Source organism: Polyergus mexicanus, unplaced genomic scaffold (genome assembly GCF_030449975.1).
Source record: "Polyergus mexicanus isolate NDT 795.1 unplaced genomic scaffold, iyPolMexi1.0 SCAF_16, whole genome shotgun sequence".
Taxonomy (NCBI): domain Eukaryota; kingdom Metazoa; phylum Arthropoda; class Insecta; order Hymenoptera; family Formicidae; genus Polyergus; species Polyergus mexicanus.
Window position 1 is genome coordinate 3,600,571 of NW_027223336.1, and position 24,165 is coordinate 3,624,735.

General features: G+C 38.3%; 1 protein-coding gene across 7 annotated transcripts in view; it reads right to left on the reverse strand.

Annotated features, from left to right (window-relative positions):
- Window positions 1–24,165, reverse strand: part of Cmpy (crimpy) — a 269,291-nt gene that overhangs the window by 154,605 nt on the left and 90,521 nt on the right. For 6 of the 7 annotated variants that reach the window (XM_070308937.1, XM_070308936.1, XM_070308935.1 and 3 more), the window contains one exon: window positions 12,467–12,511. The exons of the other annotated variant lie outside the window; for it this stretch is intronic. In XM_070308937.1, coding sequence (XP_070165038.1) covers window positions 12,467–12,511 — 45 coding nt within the window. The remainder of the gene's footprint in view (window positions 1–12,466; window positions 12,512–24,165) is intronic. 7 annotated transcript variants of the gene reach the window in all.

Sequence of the window (24,165 nt, forward strand, 5' to 3'; positions counted from 1 at the left end):
TATTTGTATCGAAAAAATTTAATTCAAAATCCTATGTTCTCACTATCAAATAATTTTCCAATTTATGATAACATAGGATACATGGCTTTGCATGTACTTTTAAGGCGTTTAAATTAGTTACACGTTACACAGAATCTATTGTAACGAAACAAAAACTCGGAGATTGCTTTGCACATGGACGATAATGGAATGCAATGAGAGTAAAATATAGTTTTTATTGCTATTATGTAAAACGAAATTGATGTTTCTAATAAATATATTTATAATATAAATATATTAAATTACTACGATTGATAATGGTACACACATTAGCGATCATGCAATATATTTATTCTAATCGTAAATATAATTGCACAGTTTATACATGATCATCGTTTGGAATTAAATAGCATTTCTGCTTGCATACACCAGCTCAAGCAGGTGCAACCGGACTTGAATATGAAAAATATCGTCGCACTTGCAAGTAATTATTAAAGCATCGCGTTGGCTGATGTAAACGAGTTTGCAACGCTTCATAACTATAGCTTGTAAAGTTTTTAAGGTATTAAAGAGTAATCCGTGTCTCGTGAAATGTATATAATGCGCAAAATATATATATGCGTATTTCAAAAAGCGACAGTAGAATATTCACTCGTCGGATATTTCAACAAAAATGCATTTAGTAGCCTGCGAGATCTACAAAACACTGCGTTATTTATAAAGCTGAAAAATTCTTTCTGGATATTACGATAGAATTTTTTTCATTCAACTAAAACAAAAAGAAAAAAAGAAAAAAAAATGATAAAAACTTTCAACCTTAAAATAGCTCTTTTGTAGAATTTACCGAAGCAAAGAGAAATAATTATTTTGTACAACATTCATAACAAATTGGCTAGCGCACGATAATAATACTGAATCAATAACACGCGCGTTATATTGTACTATCAGAATATTGCGTGACGATGTTTTATGCATACGTTGTGAATGTTCGATCGTGCCCGTTGCTTTATTTTGCAGCACGAACGGAGAAACTCGAAACCACGACAATTAAACGGCTTCGCGAACATAATGCAACAGCATGCACTCCGGTACACGAAACTTCATACTAATATCGCGCCTGACACTCGAAGCTATTAAGATACCGAGTTCGACCAAGATTCGCATTGTATAAACGCGATGCACATTAATCCGATTCGCGCTTATCCGCTAATTACCGTATCACACTTGACAATGAGAGCAACTGGCAACTTGGATATACGACCGTAACTCCCAACCTTTGCGATGCGATATTACATTAAGAACATACATCGTATATTCGCTGTAGATTGAACAGTATTTAAACGCGCGGAGATAGCTCAAGATTTTTTTTTTTTTTTTTTTTGCATTTTAGCTATAATCTTTTTATTGATACTAAATTTATTTCCAATATTGCGATCATTTAATGCGATAACATCCCATATTTATCGATATCAATCGTATTAAATTTAAATGCGTTCATGTATATTGTTGCAAAATCAATTTCGTTATGTATTTGAATCACACAGTAGCAATCTTTTTTAATATTCTTCCATTTTTTTTGGTAAAATATATATTTTTATAAACAAAATTACGCGCGTGAGACAGAGAGATATAGGGGGAAACGGGAAAGCGAGTTCGAGCAACCGAAGGGACAAGTTGAACAGAGATAAAAATATTTTGCTCCGGTCAAAATGCAAAATTTTTTGCCTCGCCATTCTTTTCGCGCATAACATAAAAAAATATATATTTTATCAGGGATAAATATATCTTATCTGTGCAAAGTTATAACAAGCGCAAACATTTTCGGAATATTTTTGTAAAAAAAAAACAAAAAAAACGCATATTTGTAAATCGTCAAGCAGCGAGAGGGGTCAGGACAATGGATTGCAAATTGCACAGAATACCGCGATTTTTCTCGTCGCGAGAGGAACAACTCGCTCGAGAATTACAGCGGGCAGCGAGATTCATTCGTCGCGGAATAGCGATCGAACTTTTCCCCTTACGTGATTTTACGCGATTTCACATGAGCTACGGGGTCCTCCTCCTGTCCTGTCGTATACTTCGCTCGAGAAAGTTTCAGCGCCTCTCAAGAGAAGCGGATCGACTTGGCACGTTTCTGCAGCAACGACCGCCCACCACCATCACCCGTGTCCATTCTTCTTTCTCTCCCTCTCAGTCCCCCCCCGCCACGCGATATCCTTTTATTCTCATCGTAAATTGATTCACGGATCCGATTCACGGGCAATCCGTACGAACGCGCCACGAAACTTTCGCCATACCTGAATGATGATACACGCGTATATGTAAGTCGCCGATCACGATCCGGATTTCGCGATCTCTACGAAATTAAATGACGCGATTATTATTTTCCGGATTGAGTTTTCTTTGTAGATAAAATATCGTTTTGCGTTTACACGAGGCAAGAAGTTTATGTGCGTATATTATGTGCGAAAAGAATGAGACATCTTTTAAGAGGCCGGCATTCCCGAAAATGCTGATGTTTACGAGCAGTTTTGCAACGTATTGATTTGCGGAAGTGATTTAACAACTTTCACGAATGCTCCGCGTTCATATAATTCGGACTTATCCCTCGGCGAGGCGTTCGACGAAACGGAAAAGATAATACGGCGAACGCATTTAGCATTTGCGAGGTTTTGCGTAGCTTAATAGCGGCGCATCTCTGTAACTACCAGACGCATTTAGCGTGACGGTGCGATGCAGCAATGTATGTATTTAAGTTTGCTCGATGCGCCAAGATGCTGCGCGCGTCTCGTGCCTCGCAATTTACATGTTATTCCATCGTTTATGCATACATTACCTCGGATTATTCTCGCATTTCCTTACGTTGTTTCAACATTATTTCAACATGCCACGCATTACTTTCGCGCAGATATGTATATATATATATGCGCCTAATGAAGCCCAATAAGAGTAAGAAAGAGAGGGGCTAAGTAAGAACGATAAACTTTGACGTTTATTGAAATATTTCATTAACAGGTTCTACAAGATTGCAAGAAATTTACATTTTTGATTCGCGGATAAATCGTCGAAAGAAAAAGCAAAAAGAAAATATGAATCCGAACGATGCGGCTGACATAAATAAAAAAGCGAAACGATCGTCATTTTACTCTCGTTCGAGTGATACATCCCAATTAAAACGCGTTATCGCGACGATCATTTCTTCGTGATGATCATCGAGAGCGAAGAAACCGGCTTTCGCTCATCGTTGCGATCGTACAGGCGAGTCTAATTTCGAAAAAGTATCGCGTGTGAAGGGCGCGAAATGACGATGCATCGAATCCAGGAATCCAGACTACGCAGTTCTGTTTACAACGCGCGGAGTAAATCTCTCGAGAGATTTCCAAGTGTTCGTCCCCCGATTAAACACGAGCATCTCAGCGTTTCCACGACGATCTCCCGTTTCCATCTCGCGAGCTTCTGCGAACGAAAGCGAAATCCGAGATCGCGCCAGCTCGCTCGACGTCGAGCTCCCCGTACATCGTACGTCGTACACGTCATCGTACACCGGAGAGGACTTTGTTCCCGTTCTGCGCATCCAGAGTCGCGTCGGCTCTGTTTTCAGCTACGAGCGCGAAGATGGACGGCTATTACGCTCGTGGATTGGACAAGAATCGCGAAACAAAAGTAATGCGAGAGTCAGTACTACGTATGTAGCATCAGCATGTTAATTCTATTGTGAATTCCACGAAAGCGGAATGTCGACGACGATGATTCGAGAAACAAGATGGAACGTATATCACGCGGTATGCGCTAACAAGGTAAAAAAAAAAAAAAAAAAAATCGGATTACAGGTACAAATGTTGCAATTTTAAATAAGTATTGCGATACATAACACGAGTCACAAATATAATAAAAATATACATCGTGCAAATGTATTATATAAGTCTTGTCAATTTATATTCTCTCGCGTGTCTTTCACTCTTAAAAAAAAAAAAAAAAAAAAAAAAAAAAAAAAAAAAAAAAAAAAAAAAAAACTGTGCCACCTGCCATATATATATTGAAATATCCAATCTTTTTTTTTCTCCGCATGTACACTTGATATTAAAAGGGGGCAAAAAGTATGCACGCATCTTTCTACCCGGGCAAACCTTGGCCGTATTTAACAAATCGCGGAGTTACCGTATCTCTCTCGGCGGAAAGATTTCTTTTAAGTAAATGCAGAAAGACCTCAAGGAGCAGCTAAATAACGTTCACGCGACGGTGAGAAATGCGTTTGTCAAAAGACGCTTTTTATTTAGTAATCTTTTTCTCTCTCTTTCCCTCTCTTTTCCCCTCCGTGCTTCGACACGAAAACCAGTCATCGATGCATTCGATGCCGAGAGTCGAGTGAACTCGACGCGATACACACATACGACTAATAAGCCCAACAAGAAAGAAAGAGAGAAAGAGAGGGAGAGGGAGAGAGAGAGGCTTTGCATGCTTCGCGCTGTTAATTAGCGACGTATTCGCACGGTATTTCGTTTCGTACTTCGAAGCCTGCACGGTTCTCTTCCTGGTGCTCCAATCGACGTTCACCTCTCCTCTTTTTTCTTTCTTCTTTTAGATCTTATCGAATCGGCCGATATTGCTCGCGGGACCGTAACATCGAAGCGAGGAAAGACAAAGAACCGGCTTGAATCGAATGGATTTTATACATATATCTTTCGTCGCGCGAGCTTTACCTTTAATTTTCTTTTTTTCTTTTTTTTTCGCGCGACTGACTTTCGCGCGTAACAACGAAACTACGTTGGACGTAAGTCGAGTAAGAAAAAGCAGGAGGCCAAGTCGAAAGAGGAGACAAGAAACAGAAAGAGAGTTCCGTGTGACGTTCGTTATACGATTATATTCCGTTTGGATCATCGTGACCCATTTTATCCGACTCGATAGTTACGAAGCGAGTAACGAGAGAAATTCGCGTCACGTAGTCATTACGCCGAACGAGCTAGTGTGACTTTCGTCATCCGTTATATTTCTGCTTGTTTTAAAAACTACGAGATTTTTATCGCGACTACGCGCGCGCGCGCGCTTTCTTCGTCCGACCTACTTTTTCGATATACTCGCGATTATCTCGCGCAAAGGATTTGTCCCTTTTACGTTTTATTCAATTATATTATATTTTTCCTTTGCCAGGCTGTCGTGTGCCGTGAGTTTAATATTAGCTCGACATGGCTTGTTTGGCTATGCTTCTCAATCATAAAGGAATTAAATTAACTTTTCGCTTCTCTCTCTCTCTCTCTCTTTTTTAGCAGCTTCGCTTAATAAAGATAGAATTGTTCAACAATATGATATAATGCCCCAAGTGCACAGCACTTTTTCAGTTATCCCGTTGTATCGTCGGGGGAGTTATGCTCGTAAAGCCGAATAACGACCAGTGTAACTGACATAATCACGAACCGAGCGAAGCGTACGAATAATACTGATTATACAATGTACTTGCATAGAGAATGAAAATACGTTCTGACGTCCCGTCTACGAATAGCGATGACACATCAAAACCAATCATGACCCGTTAAGAATTTTTCGATTTATAAATAATAACGGAATGGTTACGTAAATACGGCTCGTGTAAGGAATAGAGATGAATTTTTCGAAAACCAACGACAGATGATTTCTTCGGTTTCGTTTGATCGGCAAGAAAGTGTGCACGATGTGACGGTGGAAAAACCATAAAAGGATTGTGACAGACTCGAGAGGTCGGTGGAGCGTAGCACATAAATCACGGGTTAATTTTTTTAAAAAGCATTCGCGGTCGCGCGATACACTGCAAACGCGCGATTAATCTTGCCTAGTGGGTCCCGTCTTTGTACAGAAAAACCGCATCCACGTATCGTCGTTACAAACGTGTATAGCGATACCTGTTTAATTTATTCGCTCGCGCGAATAGTCCTCTAAGAGGCAAAGAGCAAAAGTCAACCGCTTCAGAATACGATATATGTGTAACTGTGATGGAGAATATATGAATATCTAATATATTTAGTTTCGCGAGCGAATACACACACTTGGAAAATATTTTCAAACAATTCTCATGCCAATTCGAAATGTATTAAACGATATATGTAGAGCGAGACGCGCAATATTTTATTCATACGTATAGATCCGACAAATATATCCAACTTTTTCTAATTTCATCCCAGAATAAATCGTTCTCTCGCGGCGCGTAAAATTTAATTTCCATTGCGTGTTATCGTTTCCAGATAACCAATTCAATTAATCTCGCAGTAATGGAACGAAGAAGCAATCTCTCAACGGCATCATCGTTCGGCAAACGAACAAAACGTCGCAGCGACAACGAGCGTCGTTTTAGTCGCGATAAGGTACGATCGATTCATCGTCGATCGATCGGCAATAAACAACAGAATGATCGACTTACCGATGATGCAGCAGGAGAGCAGCAGGACCATTACTCGTAACGACCTCATGGTATCTTCCTCGCCTTCGGGATCACGCAACACACATTTGCCGATTTATATATACATATACACACACATATATATATATATATGTATATACAACTTTTCCTCTTGTCACGTCATAACCCGGGCGTTTCGAAGCAGAATCGTACATATGACGGGTCTTCTCTTTTTTTTTCTTCTTCTTCTCTTTCTCCCTCTCAATAAATTTCCATTATACGATCGCCATCGATGACGTGTATTTACTACTCTCTTGCGCACTATACGCGCACGAACGCAAATGCGCGTATATCGTCCCTCCTCTTCACTCTAGCTGATTTTTCTCTCTTTCCAGAAGACGCGAATAATTGTGGCACTGTCGCGACGATGAAAAACGAAATGACAAAAGCACAATCAATGTAACGAACTTGTCGTTACGTCCGTACCAGTCTATTGCCTTCTGCGTCGCAATAGCGCGAATTACGCGGTTACAAGTTCACGCACTCGCGACTGAAATCTGCTTCGTGAATAAAAATAGAGACGATTATTCGATTTGTCATTATATTCCTTGTCCCTCTACTTGTTTCGCTTCACCTTTTTTCTCACGTTTCAATCCGTCTTCCGAGATAATGCGTCGGCGTCCGTAAATAACATCGAATTAAAAAACGCGCGAAACGAATCGCGCGATATCTAGGCGCTTAACCTAACCTAACCTGCAAGGAGGACGCGAGGTAGAAAACAGTTACTCCTTTCAAAAGTACGTGCGAAGGAGTGACCTTCCTCCTCCGTTTAACAATGCGACACGTCTCGCGGCTAATTATGCGTCTCCGCCGGCGAGACTAGCATTAATGACCTACCGCCGTCAAGACTCCGTTTGTCACTACACCACAGCGCGACGCGACGCGACGCGACGCGACGCGAACTGTCAGACTCGGCGCGACGCGCTACATTCAGAGCGCTACACTCGGCGTTACTTTCGGTTCGTTCGACACTCGCGATCGATAGGGGACGCGAGTTGCAATATTTTTCAGGTATCGCGCCAACGGTCGAAACTTCCGATCAGCTGTTCCGAGCAGCGATTAACACGCGGCGCGCTTCCTCCTATTGTCATCCCGGGCCGCGAGAAGCTGTTCCCCGTCCGTTTCCCGCGGGAATGAAAGAACGATTCTCGCGGAGGGTAGACACCTTGAGGAAGGAAATTATCGCGCGGCGCCGTTCGCCCTGTGCTCTGGTAATTAAGATACTCGATAGCCGATAATTTCGTTCGACGCAACCTGGATTCGCCGCCGATCTTCCTCCTCGCCGCTCGACTCTATCTCTCTCCTTCCCCTCCTCCTTCCTACTTCTCAGCCTCGCGAGAGCGCTCCTTCACCGTTTGGTGTATACAGCGTTGTTGTTGCCTAACAAAGTTGGAGCACACGGTCTAATAAATAATCGCGCGCCTCGATACCTTGGATTACGCGGGGCGTCGATAATGCCGGTACCCGAGTTACGAGGTAACAGAAGCGCCCGATTAGATGACCTATAGCTCTCGGACTACGATCGCTATCTCGAAATCGAGAACTACCCGAAACCACCCTTCCTCCCGTCGGAGAGATCGTGAGTTCGCTACCTGCTACGTGCTTCCCATCGTACCGTATCACACGACCGCGAAATATTACATCAAATCGCGGGCGATTCGTCATGCCTGAATATTCCAAAGATATCGTAGAACAATCTAAGTGGAAATGAATAGGTTCTACGATAGTTTCGACAATTAGAATGCTTGTAATAGGGAAAGTCACATCAAGATCTTTAACATTGTTCTATTCTAATCTCCCCCCTCTCCCCCATTTTTCCATAAAATATCGCACTGCATTTATGTATGTATAAAAAAATGTAATAACTCAATTTTTCCAAAGTCAAATGAGATAATCATTTCTAAATAAAATTATAAATATACATTTGAGATAAAAATACTTTTATGTTAAATAGTTCGTAATAGATGTGTTTGTCGATTGTGGAAAAAGAAGAAACAACTTAACGTAATGTTATCGCGCAAATATTTCAGCATCGTTTTATTATTTGCCATTGCCGCGACGTCAAGCTCTCTATAGGCGGAAGTAGAATAATCTTTACACGCAATCGACCGACCGTCCGGGCAGAGGTGAAAAGATCGATCCTTTTATGGTCGTGTTCGTGCACGGCGATCGAATATTTCTTCTATTCATCGTAAGCAAAACGGAGCCTAGATCAGAGGCTTTACGATGCCATGAGCGGGCGAATTCGATTTAATCCGGGCTACACACGACGATCGTGACGAAAGGCCGACTCGTATAACGGTCCGCGATTGGAAACTTTATCGACCTGATCGGATATCTCCGCGTGCATGAATAATCCGCGAAATATATGCTGTTGCGCGTATAATTCTGTTTTTTTTTTTTTTTTTTAAATCTACCATCAAAAATCCTCGACATGTCCGGGATCGCGGGTTTCGCATTACGTGACTGATCGCTACGCGATGAAAAAAATTTTACGTACCGTGTATGTAAAAGCAATGAATTATTCCGTAAAATTTACTCGTCCGTGTACATCTTTTTAAAATTTTTTTTTACAAAAAAATTGTTTTACGTTGGTGCGTAAACTTGGAAAATTTTCCAAAACCATATGAATCCTTAACGATCGGGAACTCGGTTATATACTACGGTGTACTTGACGCACACTGACTCATAATTTCAAAGAACAAATATCTATAATCAAGAGATAAAATTACATGGAAAATATTGCAAGAGGATACGGAAAACTCGCCTCTTCGCCGTACCAACGATTCGAGTCGGGAAAACAAAGTTACAGGCAAGTTTTGCCACACCAAGTCGCCTCCAGGCGCTTCGAGTAAAACTCTTTCGCGAAGTTGTAGAAGCTTTTGTGTTCTATGATTAATACGAGACATCGCGCACGTCGTGCTCGGCTCGCGTACTACGAATGGCTCGTATGCCAATCGATAAATCATCGCAATTATACCTCCGACGTTGGCCTATGACGTTATCTCACGGGAGCCGGAATTGCAATCGACCGTGGAATCTAAAACGGATTTCTTTGTCGCATTAACGGTAATCCACCCTTCCTCCTCCTCCTCCTCCTCTTTCACGGCGGGTAATAAACAAGAGAGAAACTCTCTCTTTTTCTTTCTCCTCTCTATCTTTATATATCTGCAGTTTATCTTTATAACTCTCTCCAAACGTGCCCTATCGCGAGAAACGATACACGACGTCAGAGTCGAGTAAGCATCCCTCCCGGAGATTCAGGTGCACTTTTTAAACGTGAATGTGTCTTATCGCGTAGGTAACACCTGAAATTGGGTCGCGTATATCAATCCACGTATCAAGGGCAGACGTCGTAAAAGATTCCTCGAATTATTTACGATCGTGGTCGACGCACCTCGCGAGAAGAGTTAAATAGACCTTGCGTTATCGCACGGACGAACGACGAAGATAGTGAAAGCATATCCCAAGCGCGCGTTAACGCTTATTAATACGCGTCCATGTCTTTTATTAAGAATTTTACGGCATTTAAATGTCGATGAGTGAGTAATCAATAAGATACGTAGGAAAATGTATGCAGCAACTATCTTTTTTTTTTTTTTTCAACAGGCACGACAGATTTTTTTCGTCCAGGCGATTAATCCGCATTAGTGTCAATCGAGATTTTTTCTGACCCACGCGAGCCGTTCGCAATTTATCCATTCCGTGCAGTAGCTACGCTGTTTTACGCGATAGAGACGCATTTATCACAAGTTGACAGCACGTATAATTTCCAACAATAGATACACGCGATGTGTCGAAAAGAAATTAATACCCGCATATTAATTCAGCGAAACGAACGCGCCTTAAGCTAGCCTGACACGCTCACGAGAACGAATACCTTTGAAATGATCTGTACGAACACCTGTATGCGAGCGAGCAGATGTAAAGGTATCGGACGCGAACATTAATCAACGCGGTCCGTTCTCTAAACTGTCATGCAAATGGAGTCAATGGAAAAGAAGTCAATTTCACGATCTCGCAAAATTTCAAGTTCTCAGAACTACGTTCATATTTTGCCGGATCGTTCTCAATCGATCTAGATATTAATCGCTTAACTAGGATCTGATTATTATTAGGAGACCGTTCAATTTTCTCGATTAAAAAAAAAATCTAAAGAGAATTATTTTATGTACGGCACTTGTCGAGACGGCAAGATCATCCATTAATTCCATCGACAGATTGTTCACGATGACTTAAACGCCGCGGACTTCTGCCGGAGAGCCGCATGACAATTACTATAACGACTGGGGAGGAAGTCCCGAAGTTTAGCGACAAGTCGAAGAGCAAGCGGCGACACATCCAACTGTTTCGAAATTCATCAAGTCGCGACGGAGGTTGGGGACGGAGTCGTTAGACGATACGAGGTAGAATAGTAGATCCGATGTGTACGTTCTAGAAACCTCGTCCACGCAAAGATCCGTAACGGATTGCCGTTGTTGTCTCGGCAGGATACCGATGTACGTGCGTCCGTTCAGCATCCCGAGATTAGGAACGACCGCGCGTTGCCGTTCAATGCGCTCGTATTGGCATTTCGAGAGAAAATCGACTAGTCGCGATCAATTACGTGTAAGCCGCACTTATAATGGGAAACTATCGATAAAATCGAGTAGTATAATCCCCCGAAAATGATTGATGCCTTTAAAAGGCAAAAAGAAAAGGCCATTCTTTGTGCTAAATTCATAACGATAAAATATAGCAAATGTTTTATATATATAAGTAACAAAAAAGTAAAAGCTATATACTTTTTTAAAAACGCCCTCTTATATATAACTGTTATATACACATATAAATGTGTACTTTACATTATACAAGGCAAATATTCTCTCTATATATGTATAGCGAAATTAGATTATCTATACGAATTTATTTAATTGTTTAGAACGTGTGCTTTCGCTTCGTATCTTAAGAGAATTAAGAATAATATAATGAATGAATAATATAATAAATAACTAGAAAAAATAATAAATAAGTGGAAAATTTATTTTTAGTCATTTAGCACTCTCTAAAAAGGACTTAATAGAAGTCTGAGAACGCGGGATCGAAAACTAACGGAAGATAATAAAATTGAAAGAAGGTGAAGCGAGTGGCCGGCGTCCGAATAAAGCTTTCGTGCGCGGAAATTTATGCTCGTGGGAAAATTATTGAAACGCGCCGCCGGCCGTCACGCATATCGCGTCCATGGCGGCTTTTATAAAACGCAATCGCGCGCGCAATACATATCTTTCAAGACGCACGCAAGAAAGTTGCGGCAGCATTCTCTCCCTTCCTTTGCTTGTGTGCACGTATCTTCTACATAGCGCGAGAAAGGCTTCCGTACGCGAACCTGCTCTCGTTTCTCCCTTTCAAAAAATTTCCTCATTTCGAGCGATAAATTTCAATTTATCTCGCCAGTCAGATGCTCCTAAAGATTGTAATATGTCGCTCGTTATGCAAAAGATTCAGCTACATTTACTCGTTACATGTATGTGTACGATTATATTTAAATACATTACACGCGGGGAAGCAGCATATAATACTGTTCCATTAACGACAACATCAGATTGGCAATGTAACTTTCACGTAAAAAAATTTTTTAATTTAATACTGAACAATTTTCCGTGAAGAATATCGATTTCCATTCTATGGAAGCTTGAGATGATAATGTATAATTATATTTATTATATTAATTCATTTAATACATTTAATGTTTTATCACATATTAAAAATAAATGTGAAATAATTTATTATATCGCATCAACGTACAATAGCCATTTGAATATACGATTGTTTGACAGACAGATTCAATAGATTAAAAAATATCATTAACCTCTAAAGCACTGTTGCTAATATTACAAAAAGTTTTTGTCTCAATCCGTTTAATAACGAAAAAAACCAAGTCGTGTCTCGCAACAAGTTTACGCGCAGTAAGGATCGTGCATCTATACCGGCTTGTCTTTACGAGAGTTACAAATATATATAATTTTCTTTAAATTATATTTGACTCCAAATTTATAAAATAAAAATTAATTTAGTACTCACCGGTACGATGTGCGACAACGGACTTGTAGTATACAAAGTTGTCATCTGTAAAATACAAATATTTCCAAATTATGTATATTATGTCCGAAATAATTAATATTTTAAAAATTTATTGCGCAAAAATGAATTTTTTATTTGCATTTTTCAAACAAATATTTAATAAAAGATTGCATAATTATCGAAAAAAAGTCTTTGTTAAATGTAAGCTTTTATAAAATATGATAAAAATAAAAATATCATTTTTATATAAAAAATAATTTAAAGAATTAGAAAAATTCAAATTAATTTTAAAATATTATATATATATAAAAATTATCATAAATATTTTATTATATGTTTCGAAAATCTATCTTATATCATTAAATAGTGATGAAAAAAATAAATCCTTGTCGCAAAGATAATCAAGCCATTTAATTTCACAACTAATAAATTAGTTTAATAAATAAATTAAATAATATATAAATTTTTACTCACCTCACAGTTGCTCCGCTGTTGCCTGATGCCACCCCGGGCCTCCTTCTCTCTTCATGATCCTTTAATGCTCATTGATGGCACTGTCACTCTCTCACGAAAACATGATTGTTACAATCGCACGCTAATCAAACAAAATACGATGATCGCGAGATACTTTATAAGGCATTTTCTCATTAATCCTTGACACGCGATACGCATTTTCTTATATCGCGATTGAAGAACAATGTGAAAATTATGATTTACTCGACAGTCGAAAATTGGTCAAAATCACGTGCTATCCATCGCGGCAATGTTGCTTCGAATAATATATCGTTCGTATTTTAAAGCAATTTTATTATTCTGCGTTATAACATATAAATAAATAGAGATATGTAAATTACAATATATGAAAAATAAATATCCGACTGAACGCACAATAGAACTGAGTAGATTAAATCTCGCGAAATACGCGTTTCACACGCGAGATCCAACAATGTACTAACGCCAAAAATTTATGTAATATACGATTAGTAGACGTTAAAAACATGAATCGTCAATTACGATTGTACTTTCTTATTCGGTTTCGAGCCGAACTATTCGTAATATTTTGTAACAAAAAAAAAAAAAAGATATCCGCTTCGCTATAATATTGAGTATAATATTACGTAAGTCGAGTTAATGGCTCGATTAACAAAGACGTGATAAACTATCACGCAAATATACGTATGATCAAAATTCCATATTGCGAGCATATACATTTCGAGACCTTCGAAATATTTATTATTAACAACAGTATTTACTGTTACTTGAATCGAATAGCAGCTGTGATGCTCTACATATATAACGAGAATTTATCGATTACGCAGACTGATAATCGTTAATTGTTATAATTCTGGAAAAGGATTGCGTTTTCCGAATAATACGACGATATTGCACGGAGCGACTCACACATCACGACCGTCTTGCTCGAGCCTCGCCGCGTGAATGATAGCAAGGTCGCGGCGGTATGTAAACAGCGTGCTACGTGCCACAAGCGTCGAGCAACGTGTTGTCATCCCCTCCCCGTTACCTTACGGAATGTATAATATATACTAGGAGAAATAAATGTATAAAAATTTACTTTTTCATTTTTTCAAATTGTTTGATTATTATTAATAAATGGTTGACGCGCGTATCTCACGGCTTACGTCACTTTTTTGAAATCATTCAATCCCGCGACTCGTGTACTCTATACAACGCGTTCTCAATATAATAATTAATATATAATTAATAAATTTTAATTAAATCGACAAAGAATTCGAGACTAAAAAGAAATAATTAACGCCCATAAATGTAGCAATAAAACAATAATATTTAATTCGTAGTCCCGTGTTACTTTTATTTCTGCACCAAATGAATATATCGCGAAAAATATCTGCTTTAATTTCCGCTTCGATATACGTTGACTTTGTCAATCGCGCGAATTAATTAATCGCGTAAATTAATTAATCGCGTATGCTGATAATCTCTATTTCTCTCTCTCTCTCTCTCTCTGTCTCGTAGAAAATAATTACAACAATTATTTATCAAAGCAGATATTTTCCTCGCCATATATTCGTTTTAAAAAGAAATTAAAGTATGAAAATAGGAATAATAAATTATTGTTTTATCGTGATATTTATTTCATATAATAATTATTTCTTTAAATACCTTTAAAACTTAAATACATTTCGCTTCGTGCTTTAAATTTTTCACCAATTTAAATGCGACTAATTAATAATTTTCGAATCGAAAATACGCAGTAATACATAGGAATCGCAAGATCGAGAAAAGGACGTGATATATCAAATGTTAACGATTGAATCGAGAGTCAAGAAACAAGAATATTTCGTATTTTATTTTGCAATATGTTAAGTATTTCGTAGTGACGAGAAATGAGGATATATTTGTCGCATGACTTTATATATAGCGCGTTATAGTTGACATGCCACGGCCACGACCTTGTGTCATTCACAGTGCAATTCGAACGCGGGAAGGTAGCAACATGGAGCGGATCCGTGTCGAAACGTAAAACATGATAATTTTCTATGAATATTATAATTAGCAATTATTAGATCAAAAAAATTGATAAACTCTCGATAAATGACGCATAAGAATACGGCGGCTATTCGATACAAAGTAACGAAAGGTCATAATAATACCGATTGATTGTTAACAATATATGTAGTTTGGAATTTGTATATTGAAAATGTATTTTGCTCGCAACACATTTGAATCTCAATTATGTATTTTTCGACTAAACTAGTCATTAACTCGATTAGTATCGCGCAGTATCATGCATAAAATCGATGTCATTTTCGAGTTTCTCGGTCACTATAATAGAACGTTGTGGATATAGTACGGCTCGATTCTGAATCGAGTAACATTGTTTAAAAAGAAATTAATCCCGCATATATTCTAATATTTACTAACCGTATATCATATAAAATCGGTATTTGTAACATCGTTATAATTTGTTAAACACCATATTTTGCAATATTTATTTCATCTCCTACATCTATCGTGCAAACAATCGACAAATCAATACTTTCAAATATTATAAGATACAAATATTTTTAGTTATATACTCTTATATTAAAACGCAAAAGAATAAAAATTGCTCGAAAATGCGAATGTACAAATATTACAATACATTGTCGTGACGGATATAGTGGAAGTTTAATCGCGTGATTTTCGAGCATGGATCGTTTTCGCATTGTTGTCTTGTCGCAATATAATAAAGCGCACATTACGTGCGATAACATCGGGAATGCCGTGTAAAGTGCCGCGCAATGATCGCATACTGCTAATTAATCTATGCACGAGTATAATTAATCGTGTTTACGCGAGTGAGCGTGAGTGCCGTCAATGAGCAACAAGGGATCAACAAGCGAGAAGGAGAAAGTCCAGGATGGCATCAGGCGTCGACGGAGCAACATAAGGTGAGAAATTTATAATTTATTTAATTTATTATTTGCTAAAGTTACGAAATTAATTGTTTATCCTTGTGATAATTCATAATTTTTCTTATCGCTATAATATAATGCATATAAATTAAATTTTATACAGAAATATTTAAAATAATACGATACGAAATTATAATTTGTATAATTATATTATTTATAAACATAAGAATTATACGTTTTCATACGTTATCATATTTTTATAACAGTTTATATTTAAAGAAATCTTTTTCGTAAATTATATAATTTTGTTATTAAATATTTGTTTGAAGAACAAATCAAAAATTTTATCATGCGCAATAACTATTTTTGGAAATATTGAGTTTTGGACACTGCTTATACATAATAACGAAACATTTGTATTTTGCAGATCACAATGTTGCGTACTACTATAACTCTGCCGTTGTGCATCATATCGGTAAGTGTAAATTTATTTTTAAAAACAATAATCGCAGAACAAATTGTAATAATGTATATAATTCTTGTTGAATTACCGCTGAGATAAAATAATTTTAAGATTTTAATTAAGAGTATAAAGATTTTCCTATCTATCGCACAATTTTTTAAAGATAAGAAAGAAAGATTTATGGATTCCTGTCAATCTTGTTTCACAACTTAATCTTTTACTCGCGCTGTTACATATTTCCTACCGAAAGAGTGCAATAAACTTTTCCAACGTTAAAAATATACATCGCAGAGTCTATTTTCGTCTCCGATCGTGTTTATAATCTGTAACATATGGAGCGGCAATTCCTCGTATCTGCGTGCGTGTAATCCGGCCGTTTCATAGGACTGCGATACACTGTCGCCTGCGAATGGCGACGATGTAACAAATTTTACCGAAAAAGCAATAGTTTTTACGCGCGCGTGGCACAAGTGTGGCATTCGGAATAAAATAAACCTCGTAGTCAGCGCCCGGTTCGCTGACATCACCACCCGTATTACATTAGCCTACGTAAACGTTCTTGCACACATGCACACGAATGCACGCGACATATCACGAGCACGTGAGCGCGGATGATTCTCTTTACATCGCGACACAGAGAATCGAAGGTGGAAAAGAAGTGCGAACGAAAGATACGATCTCCCGTTCCTTTTCTCTCTCTCTCTCTCTCTCTCTCTCTTTCTTTCACGCACAATGCTCCCTTTCATACCTGCATGCAACAAAAACAAAGACAACGCGCGAGTCGTTAAACTGCACCGACGAACGGAGACCGAGAAATAAGAGAGAATCGACAACGAGATGTTCCTGTCGCGGATCCGCGACATTTGAATCCTATTTTCGACAGGTAAACGCGCCGCCTGTCGTCGGGGTTAATTTGCACAGCCGATACTCTTCACTCGACTGCATAAAAATTACCTCGTAAAATCGACAAATCCTGAATCGTACACCGAAACGGACATTGTTCCCGACTCGGCGCCAACTGTCATCCATGGACCAGCGCTTTATGTACGGATTATCTGCGAATATTGCGCGTGACATGCGAAATACGGATCAAGGTTCTTCAGAGAGAGTTATTTATAAATAGACAAAATCATATTTAATGAGAAAATAAATTTTTATAATTTTCTCTTCATCTGATAAATTTCATGAAATACACTTACAAGCAATAAGAATAGATTTCACGAAAGGCACTTATCGTTAGACAAGCGGTGTGACGCTCACTAACGATGCACGCCTTCAGCTGTAATACTTATCGAAGGGCAGCGCGATTCTCTTAAACCAAATATTATTATTAGATCGCCTCGCAATTTACAAACAAATTGACTGCGCGAGGCTCAGGATAGAGCTTATTTAAATGATTCATAATAAAAAAAAAAAAAAAAAAGACAGAGAGAGAGAGAGTGAGAAAGAGAGATAGAGAGCGAAATCAAGATTATGCACTATCAATTCTCGGAGCACGGAGATAGCTGATACTCTCGCTCGTTCTCTCGCTAAGCGAACTGGGCTAGGATGGTGTCTAAACACGTCCGCTAAACAGCTAGATACATTTGCCAGATAGGAGATACTTATGGCACTTGAGAGTATGAGCTCGTGACCGTCGGGACTACAGGATACAGTCTCTCGCCCTCTTACTGCCTCAGGAGTGGATATAACCTACGATATAACGGGTATCCATCTCGAGGACGGTGGGAAAAAGGACGGAAGCAATTGCGGGAATTGCATTCTGCACGCGCGGGAACATCTCTGTGCTTAGAGGAGAACGTTGGATCGATCAAATGGCGATTTACTTTGTTCTCGATCTCTAATATTATTTTATTTGGGAATAATATTAGATGTACAATCTCTCGTTTTCTTTTTCTCTTTCCCTCCTAACATCCTCTCCGCGTTAAATTTAATTAAATAAAGCTCTTAATATTATTATTTACGATTTTAAAATGATATCGCACCGCAAAATATTTCCGTCGTCTTCGCGGTAAAACGACGTGAAAATCGCCACAAACGACCCATTCATTGTTTAGAAATCGCATCCTTGGTTCTATGCGCACACGCGTAAGCCGCGAAATCAATTCCGACCGTATACACACACACACAGACAGACATAGTGGATTATATATAAGATATTCGTCCGTATGAATTTATATCGCGTGGGTAACACACCTCATGCGCGGTATCATCTTGCCTTTACCGGAGGTTCTCGTAAGATACGGTCGCCCGTTCCTCTCCGAAGTGTACTCCTCGATATAACGGCCACCCCCGAATCCCTCCTCTCTCTCTCTCTCTCTCTCTCTCTCTCTCTCTCTCTCTCTCTCTCTCTCTCTCTCTCTCTCTCTCTCTCTCTCTCTCTCTCTCTCTCTCTCTCTCTCTCTCTCTCTCTCTCTCTCTCTCTCTCGTTCCTCTCGTTCCTCTCGTATGTGTGTATGTGTGTGTATACACAGAGGAGAATTTCTTTTAGAGAACAAATGCCGCTTGTTGCTTGATCGTGAAACCAAGACCGGGGTCTCCCGGATCGCCCATCACGCGCTTCATTGAATTTTAATTGCGCTCCCGCGATAGCTCCGCAATTGTACAAGCTCGAGCGCTAATTGGAAATTTAGATAATCGCATCTACATGAGTATAGATCGATATCTTACTCGGTCGACGCGATCGCTAAGTCTCGATGGGATTAAGTGACCTCGTTACGCAGATATACTCTCCATAGCTTGCTCACGAAGCGACGAGTCCATTCGAAACAATCAGGTGAATGTGACTTTTAAAGAACCTTATAGAACATTGAAAAAAGAGAGAGAGAGAGAGAGAGAGCGTTTGTCCAAAAGTAAACTTTGAATATTGATATACCTCAAAACTTTGTAATTTTTATAGTAAAATGTATTTCAATACACACACACACACACACACACACATATATATATATATATATAGTATATACAGGGTGCTTCGAACGTTCCAGCCAGACTTTGAGATCTTATAGGAAATTTAATTCTGAACAAAAAATTTCCTGTAAATATAGGTCGAAAAATGCTTCCTTAAGAAGTTATCGCTCAAAAACTTCTGATGCAAAGAAAGAGCAAAAGGTGAAAAGAAAATAAAATAAAAAGAAAATAAAACTTAATAAATTTCTTGAAAAAAAAAAAAACGATAGAAATAAAAAATAAAAATCTTTTACTTTTACGAAAATAAAATAAATTTTTTTAAATTAAAATAGCACGTAATAGCGGAAAATGAATAAAGACGTGAAAAAAACGAATTGTTCTCAAAATATCCTACTCTAGCTCCAATACATTCTCGGCATCGAGTAATGATCGATCTATTCGCTTTACGGATTTCCTCCTGATTCAACTTTAATCGATCCAACAATAAGTAACAAAAGCACTTTTTGTACGTTTGAAACTGGTTATATCAAAATCTATAGAACGTATAATAATCATTTTGATCTCATTTGAAAGATAATTTAATTTTCTACAAAAATGTGTAAGATAATCACGATTTCAGATAAAACTTCTTAAGAAAACATTTTTCCACCCATGTTTATACGAAATTTTTTTGTTCAGAATTAAATTTCCTATAAGATCTCAAAATCTGGCTGGAACGTTCGGGGCCATCCTGTATATATATATATATATATGCACAATTACGCAGTATAAAATAAACTGTTCCTTATAAAGTTTAATTCAAATTAAACGATAAAGTGAGATTGAAATGTAATTTCTAGTGTCCATCTCTTTTCCTTTCGTTCTCGATAATTTTAGTAATCACTCTTGTCAATAAAATTCGCGTTTTCACGACGTACTTGTATTAAATTCAAGACCTGTATCAATTTGGATAAATAGAGTGCATCGAGCTTTATTACGAATGATTAATGACGCCTCATCCGGAAACCGAGTCGGCTTAAACGCGAGCTATTCATGAATTTATGAGTAATTGGACTATTTCCTTTTACAAAAGAGAGAGAGAGAGAGAGAGAGAGAGAGAGAGAGAGAGAGAGAATGTGTTGATTATTAATTTAACATCAACCGAATTACAAAACATTGTAAAGGAGGTCATTAAACAACGTAACGGCATCGTTAACAATTATAATTGTCCAGCCTTAGTTTTTCAATTAATCTCGAAAGAGATATTTTGAACTGTGCCACTAAATTGCACGAATATGCAGTATTATACAAATTTAAGAAATTTTTATAAATAATTAATGATCCATTAATTTAACTCTTTTAATAACACAGTTTCGCATCAATAAATTTAACTTTCTTAATAATAAATTGAGTCATTATGCTTACATGTAAATTTTCATCTAATAAATTTATGTCATCAATAATCGTCTTTACATAAGTTACTTCTTCTATAAGTACACTGACAATGAGAAAAAAAAAGTTGTTAACTTGACTAAATCATCGTTCATCTCATTACCGTTGTTTAAATTGAAATATTTTATTATTTAAATCAAATACGACTTTCTTTAAATACTTAAATATCTCGTTTTATGATAATTAGTTGAACGGATTTAATCAAATTAACGATTCTTTTTCTCAGTGTAACATAATGTGAAAATAGTATACGTGATACCGATCGGGATAAAAAAAAAACACACATTTTTTTCTCTTAGATATATCTCGATTTTAATCTGTTGTATCAAACGAAAGCCTCGTAAAGAGAATAAATTTTTTTCGGTGTAAATTTTTCACAAACTTCCGGAGCGCAATCTGCCTCGCCAATAAATCGCCGGTTCCTACTCGATATGCACAGAGAGACCGGGATGATAGCACATACGCACTTAATTAACATTAATCAAGTCAGTCCATTCGATTGGAAGCTGGCGACGACGTACAAACCAACCGCGGAATCGTTTGTCGCTTCGACGAATCGACGACGATTAGCTAGCTAGCTATCGCACCTCTCGATGATTAAAATCGATTCGCTGTCGACGACGGGTAGGTTTTATCGATTAAAATAATCGTCGCGATTTTCTGCTTCGTCCAGAGAATCCTTCGCGATCGACGACCCCTGTCGAGCCGTGCGGCTCGATTAATCGAATCGATCGATATCCTCTCGTTTCGTCGAATCGATCGGTCCAGCAAAACCGCATGTCCTTCAGCTCCCATATCGCGCAGCGTGACACGTTAATCGATCGCAATTATCTCGAACAAGATCGAGATCCAAACGTAGATCGTAAAGCGGGAGCGATATGAAAATTTTCGCATAGTTAAATGGCGCATTTTTTTTTTCTTTACAGTGATTAATTTTTCTCGAGAAAGGAGGCAAACGATATTATTAATTTCATTGAAATAATGTTATTTTAATGCTCGTACTACTACAGTATATATAAATTTGGTTACGAGAGAAAGGGAGAGAGAAACAAGATTATAAATTTACATTGTACCATATCTATCCCATGCGGCGAGAAAATTAATTCGATATATTCGATAATATTGCGGGTGCGCGACGATGCTTCGCATTTTCAGCGCCGAAAAATGGGAATTTTTTATGAAGCGTATACCTGATGGCGAAATATTAAATTCCAATATTAAATTTTCAACATGCCATACTGACGCTGCGTAACCAATAGACCTTTATGTTATATCATGACTGCTATTCCATAATTCACTGACAATATTGCTATTTTCTATTTCGAAATATTATATATATATAACGCTGTATAATTTTTAATTTAAAGGAGAATATTATCGATGTTTTCGATTGAACCTTGCGAGTAATAATACGGAGCATTTCGCACAGCAAAACGCTGCGCAAAAAAGAAAAAAAAGAAAATACAAAAGTAAAGATAATCATCTGAATTTACGATAGCGCCGCGTATTAACGTGATACGTGTACTGCGTTTTCAATAATGACTGATAAACCGCGTGTAGTCTCGGAGAATGCATCGCTATCGGCGGCGCCGCGATAAAAGCCGCGAGCTAAGCCGATGAAAGATACGAAGTATATGACAGGCCATTAGTGGTCTCGCAACAGAGAGAATTCCATCGTGTATCATCGGTGCGGCTTGGCCGACCGGCCGCGATCGGGACCGCCGAAATTTGTTGGCGGAATTAAGAAAGGCGGAGGGCGCGAAGAGAGGCATAATCCGCACGAGAGATATTAAAAGCCGGCGATAAGTTACAGCAATGCGGGCGCATTTACCGTGCTCGATGGCTGACAAGCGTCGGAAGCGCGCCGTAAAACGATGAAAAGCCGGAATTGTTCGACGCCAAAGTCGCGCATTCGTCTTAATCAAAGAGAAATATTAGGTGCATTCTATACGTATTTCGCAGGGGGATGAAAAGTGTCAGCCACTCGCCGGTTGAAAGAAGCGAACGATAGCAAAAGCCGAGAAGGAGAAAAAGAGAGGGAGCGAGAGAAAGGAAAAAGGAAGGTAGCGAGAGAAATGGAATGCACCCGAGCGCGAAGATTCTTCCTCGTTCGCGTTATCGGGCATGACGTCGTTGAAATAAATCTTCAGGTACCCGCGATGTTCTCCTTCACGATACATATACCACCGGCTCGCTTCGAGTTGTCGCGAAAGTATGTTATTACGCCGGCAAAAACGAAGCTAATTTCGTCGTTCGCGCGAAATATACGAAACTCTTATCATCGACGAGAGGAAAAGGGGCTTATCGTCGAAATAAAGCAGAGAGCCTTTGGCACGAGAAGCTCTTTGTGACAGGAAAAAATGCCGCGGATGAAAATCATCGTATTTAATCCTCGGATTAAATACGTTAATAAATGAAAAATTTTATCCTACAATTAACTTTGTCGAATATAAAATCTCGCAATATTAAATAACAAATTTTACAAAAATATTATTCATACGTCCGCTATATTATATTATTATACATGTTATATAAAAAAATCTGTCCTCTGCCAGTTATGTCAGAGAAATCTTCAAAAAGAAATACTCTTATATGTTATTATTATAAAATAAAATCTCTATAAATTTTAAAGAGAAAGCTATAAGAGAGAGAGAGAGAGAGAGAGAGAGACAGATTAAATACACATTAATTTATGAATCGATCGGTACAAAGTCATTACAATTCTTTCTGCGATCATCTCGTTTCGCAAAGTCTGTAGTTTCGCAACTTTTACAAATTAAACGACCCACACTTGCGATCAGATATTCCCCTTTCGCTCTCTCGTCAGCCCTTTCTCGATTCGTGCTCGAGACGCGACTTGCGGTGTCATGAATAAAAAATTAGTTGGCGCCTAAGTGCAATAACAAATCTTTGCGCACACATCTACTCCTCGATCTGTTTTAAGCTCCATAAGAGGACTCTTTAAAACGCGATCACGGAGTCGTCTCCGCGTACGGCTGATCCATTTCATCCGGTAATCCCCTCGGCTGCATCAGCCCCGAGATGCAGCAGCATTAGCTTTTGTATAAGCACGGCGCGGCGTCGTGCTTCGCGGACGGATTTGCACACGTGCTTGAAATCGTGCCCGAATCGCACTCCTCAAGAGAGAACCGCTACTACGTGATTTCAAACGACCATATGTAGCAAAGTCCAATTTATGATAGCCAGCTCTTGCAAAAAGCTTGCGAGATTTTAGTCGCGACAAGTACTCTCGATAAATTAAATCTCATTATCGTGAATATATATTCCAATGTATCCGCGGATGAACATCTATTATTATATATAATTATCATAATGAATTATTTCAAAAACTATTTTTAAAAATCTACATATTTCCGAAATAATTGCGAATTTATATAATAATCATCACATCGCGTACACACTCGAGACGCGCGCATCCTTCTATGAATTAAAAATTTACAAAACTGACCTCGCACGAGATAAATCCTACAGTTTCGAGACAATTATTAACTAATTGT